Source organism: Merops nubicus, unplaced genomic scaffold (genome assembly GCF_000691845.1).
Source record: "Merops nubicus isolate BGI_N331 unplaced genomic scaffold, ASM69184v1 scaffold6426, whole genome shotgun sequence".
Taxonomy (NCBI): Eukaryota; Metazoa; Chordata; class Aves; order Coraciiformes; family Meropidae; genus Merops; species Merops nubicus.
Genome location: NW_008612814.1, coordinates 3,726 through 22,999, shown reverse-complemented (window position 1 = coordinate 22,999; position 19,274 = coordinate 3,726). Strand labels below are relative to the sequence as shown.

Genomic DNA, 19,274 nt, shown 5'->3' with positions numbered 1-19,274 from the left:
TGAGGTACTGGCCATTGCATGGCCCTACAGCTGGCTGATTTGTTTTCTAACTGCAGAACAGAAGCCTTGGCAACTCAGTCTGAAAAGAGTGAGGAAGCAAAGCCCAAGGCATGGTCCTGGCTTGAAAGAACTGACTGGACATAACGAGTGAAATTACAGTTCTAGTGAAGTCAGCGTGACCTCTTCCACTGACTTCAGCAGATCCTGGATTTCACCTCACATTTCAATCAAAGAGGCAGAGCTGCAAAATATCAAGAAATGTCAAATGCTGTAGCTGTCTATGTTGGGTAAAGGCACCTATTCAAGGTTCAGAAACAGTTTAACAAGAACCAGTAACTAAATTGTGCCAGAGGAAGACAAATCCCTCACAGTAGATTAGTTTGTCAGTGTGCTACAAGCTCCCATCAGAGTTCACTTACACTGCACCAGTCTCTGGAGCTTTAGATTTGAAAAGAATTATTTTCTGGTGCAAAAACTAAATTTGGTTGGTGTGGTTTTGGTTTTATCTTTTTTTCTCCCCCAGGAGCAGTAATACTTTTCTAGCCCAACAAGTATAAAAAACCCTCCAGTCAATTTTAATATCCTTAGTACTCTGAAGTTATGTGCCTTGTGTCAGCTTCAGAGCCACTTCCACACACAGTCGGAGGGGTAGCATGAGAAAACTAGCTAAGTGAGTATCCTAAATCAGCTGTAAACTGCTAAGCATGTCACAGCCACTGCTCTACACACCTCAACAAGCAAAACTGGCACCGAGTATCTTCTCAGTGACAACATGTTAAAAAGATGTTAACATTAACATTTTTATTAAACCAGTATTCTGGTAACCCTCCATCACCAAAAATCAGTGCAGGCATCTTTAAGGAAATGTTTCACAAAGGAATTACCACCTTTTGTGACAGAGAAAACTCCAACAGACCATGGTTAACTTACCAAATACTATTGAGAATAAAGAACAACTGTATGAAGATGCACCCAAAAGGCAGGATCCCTCCCATGACAATCCCAGGCAATGGCTTTGTATAGAAGGACTGCTCAGGGATCTGACGGGGGATTTGGTTCGTGCGAACGGGGTGTTCAATCGCCTTTAAGGGAAAAGGAGAAATCGCTAAGTCAGTAACATGTCCAACTCCAGCACTGCCGTTTGGCTTTCTGTTTGAAACGAGTGCTGGCAAATACCTGCAGCTTGTTTTGGGCATGTGCATACCCAGCTACCACTACTACGGCTAGCTGGTGTTGCTATGAGCATAGCTACCAACATTTGCTAGGCAAACAAGCTGAAAGGCAGCTCTGACTGAAAACACAGCAACAGATATTTTGGACTTCCCTTTTTATGGTTGCCTAGCTATGATTTGTTACAGAGCCTGAGCTGTTTTTTTTTCAGCTGTGAGGTAGTGGTGGCGCAGACTCGTTTTCTTCTTCTAAAAATCCCTGTATGTTGTTTTTTTAGGATTTATTCCAAGAATCACATTGGGGTAAACTTACAGAGAGGATTCAATATGGCAATTAAATCCTAATTTAAGATGCATGCATCGATCTGCATGATGGGAGAAAAAATTCAAGACAGATAAATGCATGCTCTGCCACCTTTCCCTTTCATAAAGATCACATCAACAGCATCAACAGATACTTGGTAGGTACTTGCTCTCTGAGTTCATTTTAATGTATTTGTGACACCCGTCATGTTGCTTTATAGTTGATCAAATCCTCTTTTCTTAAGGAAACGGACTCTGTGCAATGCAGGTGGGTTTGCTGGAATTTCACCATGGTTATCAGAAAAAAACCCACTGAATTCTGGTTCAGAAAAACAGGGTAACTACAATTGACTTAAAAAGTGCCTTCTAAGATACTGAAATGTTCTCTGAAGGTATTCCATGAAAGCTACAGAGAGCTGAAACTCTGGCTTCCTGTAGAGGAAAAATGACAAAACTGAATTTTTAGATCTTTGTGGGGCACAGTAAATCACTTTTTAAGCAAAAAGAGAAGAACTGATTTTATTATTTAAGAAGGTATGGTTGCCTGTGTCACAAAAAGTCCTCACATAAAGAAGTAAAATTGATCAGTTTAGGAGTAAATCCCAACAAAAGTCTGTCAAGCAGTGATAACCACGTAGAGGACATTTATGCAAAGAGGTTTCACAAGAACTGTAGCAATTTCACCACAAAATAGCCTCAGCATAGGGGAATCAGCATAGACAGGAATCAAAAACATGGGGGAAAACCAGAAATGCACAAATTGATTTCTCTTATGCTTGGCTGGGTCAACTAATTTTTTCAGTAATGAAAGAGATGCTAACTAAACCAAAAACATCCAAATTACTGCTTTATCTGAGCAGTCACTCAGAAAAACAAAATTATAATCCTAATCATTGCAGAAAAATATCACCACCACCACCACACAACTGGATATCCAAATGCTGGAATCCCAAGACTGGGTGTCTGAGGCAGCTCTGGAGGAAGTGACGAGGCCTGGAATGGACAATGCAGCCAGCCTCAGTGCTAGCTCACTCAGGGACAACAAGGTACCCGTGCTTCCACGTCTAGGCACACACTTACCAGACCATTTCTCAAGAACACTTACGTTTTTCTTAAACCCAAAATAGGCACCAATGAAAGTCAGTGGTACAGATATGCAAAACCAGAGCGCCAAAATGGCAACCAAGGTGCCGAATGGAATAGCTGCTGAAGAGCCTTCTCCCCACAGAATGAGGTTCATGATGAAAAAATCTGCAAATACAATTCTGAAAAATACATAACACACTTAAAAGCATAGAAATACTCCTCAATATTTAATAACTTTAACAAAACAATACCACTGCATTAAGATTTCAGTCTAAAACTCATCAAAACCCAGCGACACACAAAATATCAAAATGCAGAGGTGACACAAGCAATCCTTTGTTAATCTAGTGGGATTGAACTCCAGCAGGAGCTGACGTACCAACTAAGCAACTTCAAATATATGCTTGTCTTAACTACACTTCAGGGTAAGACCACTTGCTGTGATTAGGTACAGAAATTTATCACAGTGCTTATACAGTATATGACACTATGTAAGACCAACTACAGCGTGGTCAGAGAAACAGCCTAGAGAGTAAAAGGAAGCAATGAAAAAATGTGCCTGTCTAAAACTTACTACTATCATAATGCTCTCTCTTAATCAACCTTTTCATGTGGCGAGAGTAAACAAATGCTGACTAAAACAAATACCTAAGGATGATAGGCCATTAACATATCTATCTTTGTCAAAAGTGCAAAAGTGCTGAGATGTTCTTATAGCCTCTGGAATGAAGGGATGATGTAATAAGATTTAGTTGTGTAGCTGAATATTAGTTATGCATGTCAGAGAAGCAATTTAATTCTTTTAATCACGGTGATACTCAAAACTTACCCAGGACAAAGGAATGATGTCAGCAGGACATTTGTTTTCCATTTCTCTCCTCCAAACGCTGTATTAAAACATTTGACAGTCATTAAAACATGCATTAAGCTCACAACTATTAATTTTCCAGTCCATTTACCTGTCATACTTTGCTTGCAAATACTCAAATAATGTGCTATCATGCCCACGTTAGTAGACTAAATCTTCAGCAATAAAACTGAATTCCCTCATCATATTGCTTAATCAGAGCTTCAAAGCAAAGCAAAGCCCCAGACCAAGGTCAGGAAAACTACCCAACTAAATAAACTGTGTCTCTGACAACCTCATCTACTAAAAAGAGGAAGTAGATTTGCTTCACTCCAGTTAAAACTCCAGTTTAGCCCTGGAGTGATTAAGAAGTTTAAGCTTTCTAGTATTTTGACTGCAGGTTTCAGTAGGAAAAATTAGACAAATTTTTGAGTTTGAAAATTGTGAAAGGCAAGCTGAACAGTTTTCTTCAAGTAATTCTTGTCTACAGATCTTAGAAGGAAGTCAGGACTACCACGCCTACAAGAAGGACAGATGTCCTAACTGCAGTTAAGTGGTGGTGACACCAAAAGACCAAAGATAGCTTCATTAAGAAAATACGAATTTGCACTGTGCTGATAAGAATTCTAGTCAGCATACTTTCAAGTGAAGATATCTTGTGGATGTCAGTGAAGCTGACAACTTCATCTGAGCACTGCCATAATGACATGCTTCTTCCCCTCAGAAGCGGTTATGGGTAGAGTGATTTTAATTAAGTTTCTCTTTCTTCAAATAATCCTGGTAGAACATGACACTGGTTATTAACTATTTAATTTCAACTTGGTTTTCATTTTTTAAAATGCAATGTTGGAGAAAAAAAAACAAACCGGTTTTAATACTGGTATCTGTTTCAGCTGCATTTTGTTTTATGTCTCATATCACTTTATTTGTATAGTGTAAGTAGAAACATTCATGTTTACACGCTTTGAACAGGGCATGGACCACCTCGTTTTATGCAGCAATATAATCTCTGGATCAGTCAGTCACTGGCTTAGTAGCTAAACACAATATTCAAGTATCAGCTAAATGGTTCCCAGTGAGTATAACATGAAATGTAATTATCATTAGCTACATCTCTACCAAAGACACAGGATTCAACCATCAATACACTTAAAAATAGCCTTCAAAACACACAATATACAGCACGATAGAACAAATAATTCTGTTCTCAATTATGCTCTTAGTCCTAATGTCTCTTTCCATTTAAGTCCAACAGGCTTGAAGATTAGGAATAATTCATTGTCACATCCTTACCACTGTGGAAAAACTCCTTACAAAATATAAACCCTCTTTCCCCAGTGGTTCACCCCATGGGAGAATTACAAAATGGTTAGAAGAGAGCCCCAAGGGCTCCTGCCAGGCTGAAGTTCAGAAATAAACTCCTCCTCCAGCCGTCTATGTTCAGAACTACAGTTGTCAAAAAACATCCAGCTGGTTCAGTCATAAAGAGCCCTTCACCCTGACTAAGGTCACTAAAGCAAGCTCCACCAGAATGGCACACTTCACCTCAAAATACACCAGAAGGCCCAGGGGCAAACCACTTGGGGTTGGCAGGCAGGCCTCAGAGCAACAGCAACAGCTAGCGCACTGAAGGGAAATGGTACCAACTCACTGCTGTCAGGTGCCCAAACACCACTGGGTTGATTTCTACAACTACAAACACCTCATAATCCTTCCCCCTGTGCCCCTGCCATAGTCTGCTAAGCACTATTCTCCCAAAGGCATAGAAACTACCTGAAAAGAGGTGACAAATCTCAGGCACACAAGAACAGAGGTTCATGATTTGGGGGTGGGGAGGAGGAATGGGGATAAAAACAAAAAACATTTTACCAAGACACATTGATGGCTAAAACTACATGCAAGTTAATACTGCCCTGCCCCCACAACTGTAGGAAACAAAGTACAAAAGTACAAAACTGTCTGATGCAATAAGCTTAGTACTAGTAAAATGGAATTTGCTTTCCAATTCCATAAATACACCATAGCAAGAGCAATTCAGGGTCTCTAAGCATGATCACATCAAGACCAATGTAAACACCTCAGTGTTCTACATGTTTTCTGTTGTTAAAGTAAGTAGGTTTCTCCAGCTTGCCCTCAGGGAAACTACAAACAGCACTAGAAAATAAAAATCAGTTCTGTGATGATAATTTACTTTAATGAACTTAAGCCTTGTCATGTTAAATAACTTCTACTCACATTTGTAGAACCTGGCAGCAACGTAACCGGCTGGAGTTCCAAGCAGTACCCACAAAACTACAGCACAGGTCATTAGAGCTCCCCGGTTAGCGGGTGACAGAAATCCCAGGCAAGCAAAAACTATGAAGCAGAAACATAATTTTAGAACATAACTATCCATTTGACTTCAAGTGAGTACATCAATTATCTTAAAATCGGTGTATACCAGGTTGCACGGCTACTATATCAGCTCAGCTGTTTCTAAACTTAAGACTTTTAAAAAAATTTCCAGGCAAAACCTATACTGCTATTTTACTCACACCATGCAATTAGCAGTGAAAAAGTCATCGGTACTTAGAACTAATTCCTCCTCACTTTATTACTTACATAGGGTAACAAAAGTCATTATTAATATCTGCGTGCCAGAGCCTAGGAAAACAGACAACAGCATTCCTTTCCTTGGGGGCCTGAAAATATCACCATGAACCAGTTTCCAGCCAAATTCTTCTTGAGCATCTTCCTGTAAGGGAAATGCAGCTATTTTAATACAGCAGGTGGCCATTTAACCAGCCTGTTACAGAAATACATTCAGCTGAAAAAATGACATTCTAAATAAGCTTTAGGAGGTACGTTTTAAACTTACAGTGGAATCCATCTGATTATATCTTGCAATGTCTTTATGCAGTGTCCTCAACATGATCATAGCTACCATTCCAGACAGAAAGAGGACAATCACCAAGGAATTCATAATACTGAAAAAAAAAAAAAAAAAAAAAGGACATCACTCAAATTTAACTGTAAACACTCGAGTACCTGTTGTGGTTTAGGCCCAGCTCGCAACTAAGCACCAGTTAACTAAGCATCTGGTGGGACAGGGAGATGACAATAAAACAAAGAGCTCATGGGTCAAGACAGGGACAGGAAGGGATCACTCACCAATTAGTCACTGGCAGAACACACTCCACTTGGGGAAAAAAAAATCCATTTAATTTGGTATTAATCAAATCACGAGTAGGACAATGAGAAATAAAACCGAATCTTAAAAACATCCTTCCCTGGACCTCTCCTTTCTTCCCAGGCTCAAATCTGCTCTGTCTCCTCTCACCCAGCAGCACAGGGGGACAGGGAATGGGGGGTTGTGCTCAGTTCATCACATGTTGTCTCTGTCACTCCTTCCTCCTCAGGGAGAGGACTCCTCACACTTTTCCTCCTCCAGTGTAGAGTCCCTCCCATGGGAGACAATCCTCCACAATCTTCTCCCAACACAAGTCCTTCCCATGGGCTGCAGTTTTTCCCAAACTGCTCCAGCATGGGTCCCTTCCATTGGGTAAAGTCCTTCAGGAACAGGTTGCTCCAGCACAGACTTCCCACAGGGTCACAGCCCTCTTTGGGCACAGCCACCCACTCCACTGTGAACCTGCACGGGCTGCAGGTGGATACCCACTCCACTGTGAATCTGCAGACTGGCTCAGCCTTGGCCAGTGGTGGGGTCAATGTAGAGCTAGGGAAGCTTCTAGCAGCTTCTCACCGGAGTTACCCCTACCGACCCTGCCCCACTACCAAAACCCCACCACACAAACCCAACACAGTACAGTACACTTGAAGATAAACTTTCTTCTCACCTGAACCACTGAATGTGAGTGTGAGGCATGGATTCCAAAATATAATCCCATCTTGATGCCCATCTTATACTTTTTTCTTCCTGAAAGAGGAAACACATCAGATACAGTCGGTATTCAACCTCTAAACTGACAAGTTGACATTCATGCAAAGTAATCTTAAATCTCACAACACACTGGAAATTTCATGTTGTGTGCCTTAAAGGGAGTAGTTTAGCTACCTAAATCAAACCTGAGATGTGACCACAGAATCGAAACCAAAATATTTTCTGAATAGTACTGAGCATCCATATCTTCTTAAGACACAGGCCTATCAAATGCATTTAATTGTGCTTCCTCCCTTCTGAAATTCAAATGACTAGCAGAATAGCAACAGAACATGCACGTTTTAGGGTAAGTCAGCACCACCAACACTGAGAAACTAAGTTCTGCTACATAGTCTCCAGCATAATATCCCATTTTCTAGCTCGTGCTCTGTCCCAATCATCCTTTGTTCTCACACAACCCAATTTCAGTACCAGCTACCAATCCAGTTACGTGCAGCTTATACTACAAGACAGATAGGAAGACAGCTACAGAACTCATTGTTAGTAGAGAGGAAACAAATTATTCCTTCAGGCATTTGAACAGATTATACTTTTTCACACTGAACATTCATTTCTTAGAAACACTTCAAAAAGAACATTTCTTTGTTTAATTTTCAGAGTACACACGAAAAAAAAGCAATAAACAGTGCTGATCAACCTGAAGATTGCTGCTAAACAAACCATAAAGAGTAATATCAATTAATAAAAATGGCTAGGTATCTTTCTGACAAGATGTTATTTCTGCCATTTATAAAGTACAAGAGTGCTTTCCAGGAAAGCCAGTTTTTGAAAAGAAAAAACAGTAGGTTAAAATTTAGCCAAGATCAAATATCTAGTTCTCTGAGGGAAACCAGGTCTCAAAGAAAGCCACACATTTCTAAGCCAGTATCAACAACTCCAGGATAAGATCACATCTTCCGCTATACCTACGCTGCCTTTCTTCTGTCTTCCTGTGGTGACCTGATCTGCCAACCCAACAGAATTCCAGAAGAAAACCTCCAAGCAAGGCAGCATTGTGCACAGGACAGTAACACACACAGAGCTGGGCATGTCATTTTTAAAGAGAAACAACATAACAGTATGAAGCTAAGGTTGTTCTTAATTACTCACTTCTCACGGGTTTCCAGAAGTACTGGCTTTTGTCAGCGTACAAATTAGTTTCAGCATCACAACCAATATAATTTCTCAAAGTGTAATTATTAAGTCATATGTAATATAATTCCTTCTGAATATTTTTCTTACACTATTTATTGTATTTTGAACTTTACCATGTACTGGAGTAAACAACGATCATTTTTTCCTACAAAAACTGCTATAACAGCTTGTGAGAGATAAAAAAGGCCTCAGAAACTGTGGCAATGTAATGATATGGTAAGATCAGTGCTTTATTGGTGGTTCTTATGATAGTGGTAGTGGATCCCACACCCTGGACTCAACGTTGCCATCCAACTAACTTTAACTTTAGTCTCCATTTCATCACAGCTGAACTGAGACTTACAGCAAGTCTGGAACTAAGGTCTATGAACAGCCTTGATACAACAATGGCCTATCATTTTAGAGATACACCACTGACCTTGCAATCAGACCAAGAAAAAAGGTTAAACAAAATTTAAAATTGCTTTATTGCTATTTTTTAAATCTATTAATTTTAAGATTTTGATTAAAGTCCGTAACAACAAAAAAACAAGGAGTAGCCTCTTTCATATCCAGGAGAATCACAGAATTATTGAGGCTGAAAATACAAACTGCTGTGTGTGTGAGCTATTCCCTCATTACATACACAAGGAGTCAAGAAATTCAACGAGTTATAACCTGCACTCTTTATAGTAAGTCACTTGCATCGTGAGGTCTTATGCTGATGCCACAACAGTTTGTCCAGCAAACTCCATTAAAGACAAAAAACAAACCAAACCAAAAAGCCAACTCATCTCTCTTGCTTATCACCAGAATGAGACACATTCAAGTATCACTGCCCCTTGTATTTGCCTGATATACTGCTCCTCTGCTTTTAAAATAGAGGATAGAGGAACAATGAATACAGCTTCCTACTCTTTTGCAGATTTCCATGGGAGGAAGAAATGGAACAGAAGAAAGCTTTTGCAGCAGCACAGCATAAAATGATCAGCTTCAACCCACCTACAACAGTAATTTGCTGAAAGACACCATTTCTCAGACTTAAGAGCTTGGATTGAAAAATAATCTACCACACAACCTAGGTAAACATGGAAAGAGTGATTCTTTTAGAACGCTCACATGCATTTCACATTCAGTGTGTGTGTAGGGTGATAGGCAAAACTGTAAAGCATGTGGTTAAATCCCAAGCCATCCCTGACATTCTAGTTCAAATGAAGTTTTAAACCCACAAATTTACTATTCTGAGACAATTTTAACTGTCCATCTTTAGCATTCAGAGTATTAATGCACAATTTCAAGAGATAACTACCAGAGAAAGCTTAGTACTCACTTGAAAAGAAACTGAGTATGTGTAAGCAATTTTGACTTCTCCATTAGCCTTGTTACTTATATCCATAGGTGGTCCTGAGCAATCAGGGTTGTCTGCATGAGTGTGCTTGTAACTGTGGAAAGAAAGAATACAGAAAAAAAGCTGCTTCCATGACAACACTCTTAAGAAAGAATTCATTCATCTTAAAAAAGCATCAGGCTCCTCCAGGATTCTTCCCTTAAATATAAAAATGGGTTTTAATGCCTCAAATTTTAGAACTCATAAGGAATGTATCATCAGTATAGGACTTTTTGATACTTTAAGTTTTAAACAAAAGTTGTCCATTCTAAAAACGAAACTATAGAGAGCAGGGTCTTTAAACCAGAGCATCAAAAATTTAGAAAGTCTGAATACTGCTAAGAACCTGCAAAACACTCAACAACAAAAACTAACTTTTGTCAGAATAAAGTATTTTCATCATGACACTGGATGAACGATATAAAAAGTATAAATAAGATGCTAAGAAACAATAACAGAGAGTTGTTCTGGCCTATGTATGGGTTTTGTACAACTACAGAGTGTATTTGTGAAATCATTCCATTCAAATTCTGCTTGCTGAAGCTCAAATGTTGAAATCTAATCCCTCCTGCATCAGGCACCAGTGGTCTGTCAGTCACAAGACAAAACATTCCCAAGTAGAGAAATGAGGGTTGCCTTCAGTGAACACACGCCACTTTCAGGTTTCATTTTACTGTTTTTTGGCCCAAATAGGAAACAGGCCACCATGATTTATCTAATCCAGAACAAAATTACGTTAGATTGTCCTACGTTACACTGTATCGGCCAACAGGAAAGCTGATCTACACATCATGTATGTGAAAACATTTCTGACTAGCCTCAGGTCCCCAAATCAGAGAGAGCATCTTGGGATGGACCCAAGACTGTTTGATGACAAGTAACTTCTGAGTACTAACCTTCTTGGTTCAAGTTTAGCAGCAACTAGTCTTGCTCCCAGAGCTTCATTTTCCACAACATGGTAATATATTTTTATGTCAACGTGGTTGAAGATATAAAAAGTATCTTTTTCATGGAATTCTGACTGCAATGATAAAAGATGATGTTAAAAAAAATCAGAAAGATAATGACATTTAAAAGCCTTAGGCAGAAGCTTAAATAAATAACAGTTTTAGACTGCAAACAGATTTTCTGTCAAGGAGTTCTACAAGATGAACATGGGATTCTAGGAATGCATAGTAAAGTCTTTGCACTAAAGTCTTGCACTAAGAAGACAAACTAGAAAAGTTAATGCTCAAAACTGTCTTACTACAGTTGAAAAGTACAAAAATATATTTAAATATAAAAAGTATTTCTAAATACAAATGTATTTATTGAAGTATTTAATTAACTGAAGATATCCCATTTTATTTAAGTAGCAAACTAGATGAGTAACTGTGGCAACTTTCATATCAGAAACGTTTCATAAACATCAGCTATTTTAAAACAATGTGTAGATTTTTCATAGATTAAATGGAATCTTCTAAAACAAACAATGCAGATAATTGCCCTCTGTAACAGAACCATCTTTGAGACCAAAGATGCACAGGGATGAACTTCAAGCAGCAGCCAGGAATGCTGAATACAAATGTCAGCTGAAGGGAAACATCAGCTTGGAGTTTAATCAGTTAAAGAGGCTGTTAAATCACAAGCATTATGTCTAAAGTTCAATTAGTACTTCTTCAGGGTTCTATCCATACCCCTTTCTATAAAGTAGCCTAATTAGAAAAAGTTACATAAAGTGTTCTACAGTTCTTCAGGGACTCTTTCAAAGGTTGTTCTCCTTTTATTAAAAAAAAAAGTATTTAAACAAGATCAAAAGAATTTTGTCAGATTACATATTTGATTGTAAATGCATCCATCCACACGGAGCCTCTGACACCAATTCATTCTGGAGGCAAGGGAACAAAAGTAGAAAGTGCAGAAACTATTATCTTTGCTGAGATCCATTAAGTAAAACCAATCATTTTGATACAGCAAAAAAACTTCCAGGTTCTTGGTGACCCCTCTGTGGAAGAGGTCTGCAGCAGTCTAAAGACACCATGGACATGCTATGGCATTCACTGCATTTATCTGGACGTCCACCAGTTAATTCAACAGATCTGTCTCTCAGGAGAAGCTTTGTTCGCTCAAATCTAATATTCTGCCTTGTTCCACTAGCCCACAGAGTTTTAAGAAAAGCAACCCTTCAAGAAGTATTCATTTCTGTGCAAAGGTACAAATATGTCTATGCAAATCTGCTTCCCTGAAAACATTTCCACCCCACAAAGTCCACATCTTTACATGTTTAAACTCCTTAGGCAATGAAGGAGCATGTGCTTTCCTTCTCTTTCACCCTGATGTGTACTAAATGTTATGCCCATTCATCTCTTCTGTCTTTTAGAACCCTTCTGTATTATGCAGAAGAGACAAAGTTCTTAGACTTAGATGAGGCTTACAACTTGTCGTACTCACAGAGATACCAAAACACCCAGTTTCAGGCAACGGGTTCTTAAGATAGTGAGGCCTCACCATAGAAACATAGGAGAAATGCCAGTCTAAATTAGTAAAAAGAGGATATTAAAAACAAATTAATTGCATAAACATACATTAATAACACAGGCATCTTTTGGACGGCCATCTTCTGTAATGTAACAGCCAATAGGAAAACCAGGATTGCAGAACCTCTGCCCATCTTCAACTTCATAACACCAGGTCACAGGCATGTTATCCACAATCCTGTAAATGGCATAGTGACATTTCACAACCTTGCAAAATACACAGTGTGATGGGAACAAAACCAGATTAATAATCAGCTACATTCATTATTGGAAGAATGGTTACAGGAATAATACTTTTCAGATCTTAACCCATAGAATTGCATTGACTGCCAATCCAATTTCCAGTTGAGATATAAGCTTGTATCTCTTCAGCTGAAACTTTTTTTTTAAATAGTGTTTAAAATCAATCTTTCTTCAGAAGGTGTCTTAGAAACAGGAAGCTTACTCTGTGACCACCAAAACATTCTCTTCACTCAGCCGGTTTCTGAGGTCCCCTTACAAATACAGCCCAATGCACAGAACTCTCCCTCTCCAAAGTCATAACAATTTAATGTTTCATCAGTTTATCTTTAAAAATGGCCCAAATCACCCACTAAAACCAACTGAAATGAACCAGATAATTTCAATTTTAAGACAAAACACAAAATAAAATGTTTGCCTACACACACATTATTTCTCCAGCTTCCTCAATATTCTTCTATTGCAAAATACATTTTTATTGGCACTGTTTAAACTATTATTTTGCATTAAAGGTAAAGTGCAAGTTTAAATTTTTTTTTCCCCTAAGTATATTACAGTTAACCTCAGCTGTAGTTCCCTGTGAGTATGGAATATTTTAACTAGATGGTTTACTTGAGCAAAATACTGTAAGCCACCACACATTTGGGAAAGTAATCACTTTCAAACCTCCCTCCATTGTCTGTTGCTTTTCTATTATCACTTCACAAGATTTATATTCATAAGAAGTCCTGAGCCCAGCACATTTATAGTTCAGTTTCAATAAAAAAAAAAAATTTGTGGAGGACCTCCACACCTCTGTGAGGAGTTACAGAAAATGGTAGGACAAAAGCAGTATCTGATGTGCTACAAGCAGTAGAAATGTCAAAAACCAAAAATATGCTTTTAAACATAGAGAAAGATACCAAGCATGGTGACCTGTCCCATCGTAAAAGCAACCATTAAAAAAAAAAAATTTTAAAAAAATCCTGTTTCTTTATGCTAGGAACTGTTTTATCTAGCTGATAAATCCCAAATGAAAGTAATTTAAAGACAACTTAAAATTCAGTATCTGACCTTATGGCAGCATTAATTACTCTAAGGTAAGATTTTAAAGGTCTATTAATAAACTTCACACAGGAAAACATGAAACAACTGCCACTTTTTGTGCATCACTAGACCAAAAAACCCCGACATCTGACTGAAAGTGAACAACATACATTTTTCTGTAAAGCTTATCAAGCCACGGAATATCCTTTATAATTAAATGTCTCATCATTTTAACCACTAGGCTATTAATGTTAACAGATACTTGATAATACCTCACTAGGTACTTTAAAATACCCAATTAAACCCAGGAATTATGACTTCAGACCAGACCAAAAGCAGTAGTCTGTTGCATACTGTAGCAGTCTGGAAAGTATCACTGTTTTTTAAAGCACATCAACAGCTGGGGGTAGAAAGAGCAGCAGCACATGCTGCCTTTGTTCACACAGCATAAAGAGACCTGCACCATCCCTACCATTAGCCACCAGGCAGAAATCAGTAGCCATCTTCTTGGCTCATACTGACCCAATGGAAAAGGTAAAGACAGGCCCTCCAAAACCACACGTTCCAGGCTCTCAGTAGATTCCAGACTACCAGTCACAAGCAGCAGCAGCAACCAAGTCCTACTCACTTAACCATTCTACTATGGGGTACAACAATTAAGTTGCAAATTAGGAGCTGTTCCAGATCTACATTTATTACACTTGGACCACATCTGGACTTCTACCTCCACAATAAATTAAATGCTAGACATACCTCTTGCTTTTGTTAGCATTTTAATTTCCTAATCAAAACCAGGTAAAGCCTTAGCATATTGCCAATGAGTATGGCTGGGGTAAAGGCTTTCCCTTGCATCTCCTGCAGAAAAGATGCTGAGCTGCCTTCAAGCAGCACCGCTGGAACAAATCAGTAGTTTAAGAAGCAAATGATTTTTCACAGTTAATCTTCAAATTCAAAATGTCTTGAGGAGATTATATACATGTGGGGCCAATACGCTGTACAGCAGTGTTCCTACACGTCTGTTAAGAACATCTGGTGATGAACGTTGTCAGACAAGGTACCAGTGTAGCTGTTGAGTCCAATTCAGTATATCAACTCCTAATCTTATTAAGTGGCTTTTAAAACCTTAAAAGTATTTTGCACCATCTGTGTTCCCCAGGAATTCTATGATAAACTGAAGGTGGACAGTAAACCTCTATTAAATCCTCACTAATGCTACCTTGCTAATCCCTGTACAACACAGCCCTGGCCCATGCCTCAATCATCACAAAACCCAGCCACTTGGCTGACCAGGACTATCATTGCCACACAGCCACAAAAAGGGATTCTTTATGCCACTGGTTCTAAAGTTTTAGGGCAGTAGGCCTAGCAAAAAAAAAAAAAAAAAAAAAAATAGAATGCAGAAGTGCTATTTAAAGAGCTAAGAATCTAAGAAGTACCCTAGATTTAAAGCGAAGTTTTCACTCTGAAAAACAGAACTACATCTTTCTAAAATCTGCACAGTGCTATCAAGTTAGCTGTACAGGCTAAAAAATATACACTTAAATACACTAAGTATATTTATAAAACAATTTAATCTGAGGGGGACAAACCAGTCTGAGTTACTTTTCTGCGTCATTAGCTTTACACAGTTGTTTCAGTTTCTGCCAGCTTATATTTTGGGCTTCCCTCCAAAAAAAATTTCTTTCAAACAGCAACAGGATCACAGCCTTGGGAAACTATTTGCCCATTTATATACCAAAGCGTACACAAACTTCTGAAGCTGAAGCTTTATGCCAGACTAACACACATCCGTGAAATAGAAAGTGGTGCAAATATTACAAATATATGCAGTATTTAATAGGAATATAACCAAATCCAGCATGTCTGAAGCTCTGCTTACGTCAGCATTACACATATACCTTTTTAACCCTTACAAAAGTAGCTGTACCTTTCAGGGTTTCCTTAGTGCTTCCTGGTTCACCTACACAAAAGGTTCACAGGCCATAGCCATACTTTCTAATCTTATCTATCAACTTCCAACTACACTAATTTTCAAGAGGCTTCCACAAAGACTTGTATCAGCAAGTCACAGTTTATCCCTAAAAAAGCGATATCCCATATCAGTCCCCAAGAGCAGGAGAAAACACGCTTGTTGCCTTTCCAACACAGGTTGCTGTTTCAGAACTGAAAAAAGCAAATGTGACATTACAAGAAAACATTTAATGACAGCAGCCACATTCAACATCTCACCTGTGTTTTTATTAATATATCCAGAAAGTTTTAATCAAATTAAATGAAGACCAAACCATTTGTTTCTGTGACACAGGGATCACGGATTTGGAATCAACTGGCAACATCAGTTAATTATGCTCATTTATTACTTGCAAAGACATGCCACAGGAACTCTGACAACTTCATACCCCAGTTGTTCCTTTTACCCTTGCACCCAAAGGCACAACACACAAAGCACTCCACAAACACCAAAAGCATGACTGGGTATTTCCAGTGTCAAGCTGGAGCCTGCTGATAAACGTTTCCCAGCTCCTGGATGCGGGTGCAGAACATCCTAACTGCAAACCTGCATGAGGCTCGGGGTACCTGTTCAGCCTTGCCCCACCCCTAATGAGGAAGAGGACCTCAATGTCCAAGGAGAAACAGAGCCCCAGCATGTTCCAGGGTGACTTGGATAGTTACAGAAGGCCTCAAACACCAAGTGTTTCAGTGCTCCTCAAAATTACTTCATTAATTTTCACTGGCCACCTTTCACTTCTATATCCTATATGAGAAACAAACCTTGCATAAAACTCTTTCAGAACCATTGATCCTATCTCCTGGACACATCATCTGAAGGGGGATGCAAAGGCTCTCGAGGAAAATCAAGATGACACAGCAACAGAATTAAGGTCCCTTGAGTTTTCTCACGTTAGGGTTTGATTAACTTCTACATTTACAGTCAGACTCAAGCAGCATTTTACAGTAAGCACACAGGCAGCTTTGTGTTTGGAAACACTCATTTCCATTATACCTAGTGCTCGTCCTTCAAGTGAAAGGAGTTTTTTTATGAAGACAACCAACAAAACTTCTTTTGCAAGAACAGAAGGGGAATAAATTCAGTACAAATACCTAGCATTCAATCTGTATTAGCTTGCAAGTATAAAACAAACTAAATCATCATCAACAAACTAAATCATCATCAACATACTAGACTAACCAATCTATGAATTTTGTTATCAACTTACCAATGATGTTGATAATTCAGTAGCATACTTTTTTTCAAGAAGTCTAATTTTTGTTTATCTTCTGGCTTTGTGGTATCGTATGTTTTTGTACAAACGGATTTACATGTCTCCATCTTGTTGAATGAGAACTAAAAAACAAGGAAAGAAATATGAGCAAAAAGGTTGTAACAAACTTTGTATCGTTTCAGTATTTGACAAGTTTCCCCTAAGCATTTATAATTGCCTATACTATCACAATAAAAGCACTTAAATTACCAAGACTACATATCTTAACCCTCCAGAGGGTGTTTTTATATTGGCATGTGCTACAAAACCCTTCTGCACTCACTGTGGGTGCACTAAGAGCTCCTTTCTACTGATTAAAACATGTTTTCTGCAATGATTTACCAGACAAGTCATTCGACCTCACAGCAGCAATGCCAGCCCAGGCAGACTGGATTGGTGACTTTCTCCCCTACTAACCATACAAGAGTAGATGGGAACTTCAGCCACCAGAAGAGACAAGCTGGCTGACACCATTTCTGTTTAATTTTACAGCTGTGGTATTTTCAGATCTGGTTCCAAGAAATAAAGAGCACTCAGTCCTCTCTAACAAGGGGACTGCTGAGGAACAAGAATGAGGTTTTGGAGGCTTCCAAAGAGAAGACAACTTCCACAGCATTTCAGGCTACAGCTTCATGATGACAAGTGCATAGTTACTATTAGGTTAAATTGAGAGATTTCTATTATGTGGAATTTCAGCTTTTGAAGCTATTTGAGCTAAAGCCCTTGTGAAGAGGTTCTTCAAGATTCTACTCTCCTTTGGTTACGTTTGAATGTATGTATTACTGAATACCCATTGTCAGAGAACAAACCCTGTAAGGAGATGGTTCTATCCTCTCTCCAAACAATACTTGGCCAAGGTTTTCGGAAGGACGCTTCTTCCCTTCTGCTTGACAAAAATCAAACCTGAATTAGAGGAAAAATACAAAAGTTAATAAACCATTCTCAGCTGCAAATATTAGACCTCAAGCAGTGCCCCCAAATCAACACTTTTATCACAAGTAAAGGAACTATACAACTTTCCTCCTAGGTAGCAGTTTCTTCCTTGAAGCTGCAAAGCAGAGTGTGAAAATCACAGTCCTGTTTTGAAACTAAACCAAATCAACAGTGAAATCTCTTCATCAGCTATTCCAGAACTCAGTTTATATTAAAAATGGTAGCATAAAAGTTTTCTTCCATAATTAGAAGTTTCCTGTTTGAACAGGGGTTTTTAGCCAAGAATTAAACCATCACATAGTCTCATGACAACTCAGAGAAAAGCATGCAGGCCAGATTGTCAGGCAGGGGAGAATGATAAATATAATAATATATTAAAAATAATAAATGTCTATACACACACACCCCTGCAGAGAGCTCCTTTACAACAAGTACTATTAAATAAACAGGTTGTTGCAGTTTTACTCACCAACACATTTAACAGTACCTTCTCCAAGTTTTTCCAGACTAATATGAAGCATATCACGTATGTGTTCATTAATGTGTAACCAGTGCCTAACCTCTTCAATATTAACAGTCAAAATACTCTTTGAAGCAACAACTTAAGATAGCTGTACCAGGCACTGATACATTTTCTGCACTTCTATGATATGCACCAGAGAAACGTTTAACACCTCATTAGGAGAACTGATGGGAAGTTCACACCTCATTACCACTTTAACTCATCTGGCTACAGGTTACTAAGGACAGCAGTAATACTTTGATCTGTCAAACGACAACTAACATAGAAGAGTGAGTACTATATACACACACACACATTTTCACCCTAAGTTACTCTAAAGCAGTGATGTGACCTACGTGAGGACCCAGGAATCCGTGTACTGCTTCTGAAGTACGAGCAAAGACAATGGAGAAGGAGGAAGCAATGTACGTCTATCTGCTCGTTGGAAGTTCTCTGTTTGTAAACTTGTGTTAGCAAAACAGACATTCCTCACTGGCAGACTGCTGCAGCAAGACGCAGAGACTACTTGCTAAGATCAATTAACCTCTTTGGAAGAGCTGAAAACTAAAATGGCATGAACAGCATGATGTACTTACGCAGTGTATTCGTAGGGAAGCACAGACTCCACCGAGTCAAGCCTGTTCACAAACAGCTCGATTTCGGACTGAAAGAGTGCAGACAATCACCAGTTGTATTAAAACACTTCTCCAATTCAGACAGATATATACAAAAAGATTCGTGTGAAAAAGGTAAAAGAAAGCTGAAAATGTAAGATTTGTGTAATTATGCATCTTGACATGTAGAATCTTGTACAGTGACCTGTGTTTGCTGAAAGCAGAAATAAAAAGCTAGCTAACTATCACAAAACCAGTGACCACATGACAAAACCACTTCTAGGCTAAAATAACCATTCAAACTACCAGAGAGCAAGAAATCATGCACAAGAATA

General features: G+C 38.7%; 1 protein-coding gene across 1 annotated transcript in view; it reads right to left on the bottom strand.

Annotated features, from left to right (window-relative positions):
- TM9SF2 (transmembrane 9 superfamily member 2) overlaps positions 1 to 18,989 on the bottom strand; it is a gene marked incomplete at its 5' end in the record, with an annotated part of 24,673 nt that extends 5,684 nt beyond the window's left edge. The window contains 13 exons of the mRNA XM_008941655.1: positions 931 to 1,082; positions 2,578 to 2,737; positions 3,388 to 3,445; positions 5,641 to 5,760; positions 6,007 to 6,139; positions 6,263 to 6,371; positions 7,242 to 7,321; positions 9,789 to 9,900; positions 10,742 to 10,866; positions 12,410 to 12,539; positions 16,846 to 16,973; positions 17,700 to 17,793; positions 18,922 to 18,989. Of these exons, the coding sequence (XP_008939903.1) occupies positions 931 to 1,082; positions 2,578 to 2,737; positions 3,388 to 3,445; positions 5,641 to 5,760; positions 6,007 to 6,139; positions 6,263 to 6,371; positions 7,242 to 7,321; positions 9,789 to 9,900; positions 10,742 to 10,866; positions 12,410 to 12,539; positions 16,846 to 16,973; positions 17,700 to 17,793; positions 18,922 to 18,989 (1,469 nt within the window). The remainder of the gene's footprint in view (positions 1 to 930; positions 1,083 to 2,577; positions 2,738 to 3,387; positions 3,446 to 5,640; positions 5,761 to 6,006; positions 6,140 to 6,262; positions 6,372 to 7,241; positions 7,322 to 9,788; positions 9,901 to 10,741; positions 10,867 to 12,409; positions 12,540 to 16,845; positions 16,974 to 17,699; positions 17,794 to 18,921) is intronic.
- Between the last annotated feature and the right edge of the window lie 285 nt (positions 18,990 to 19,274).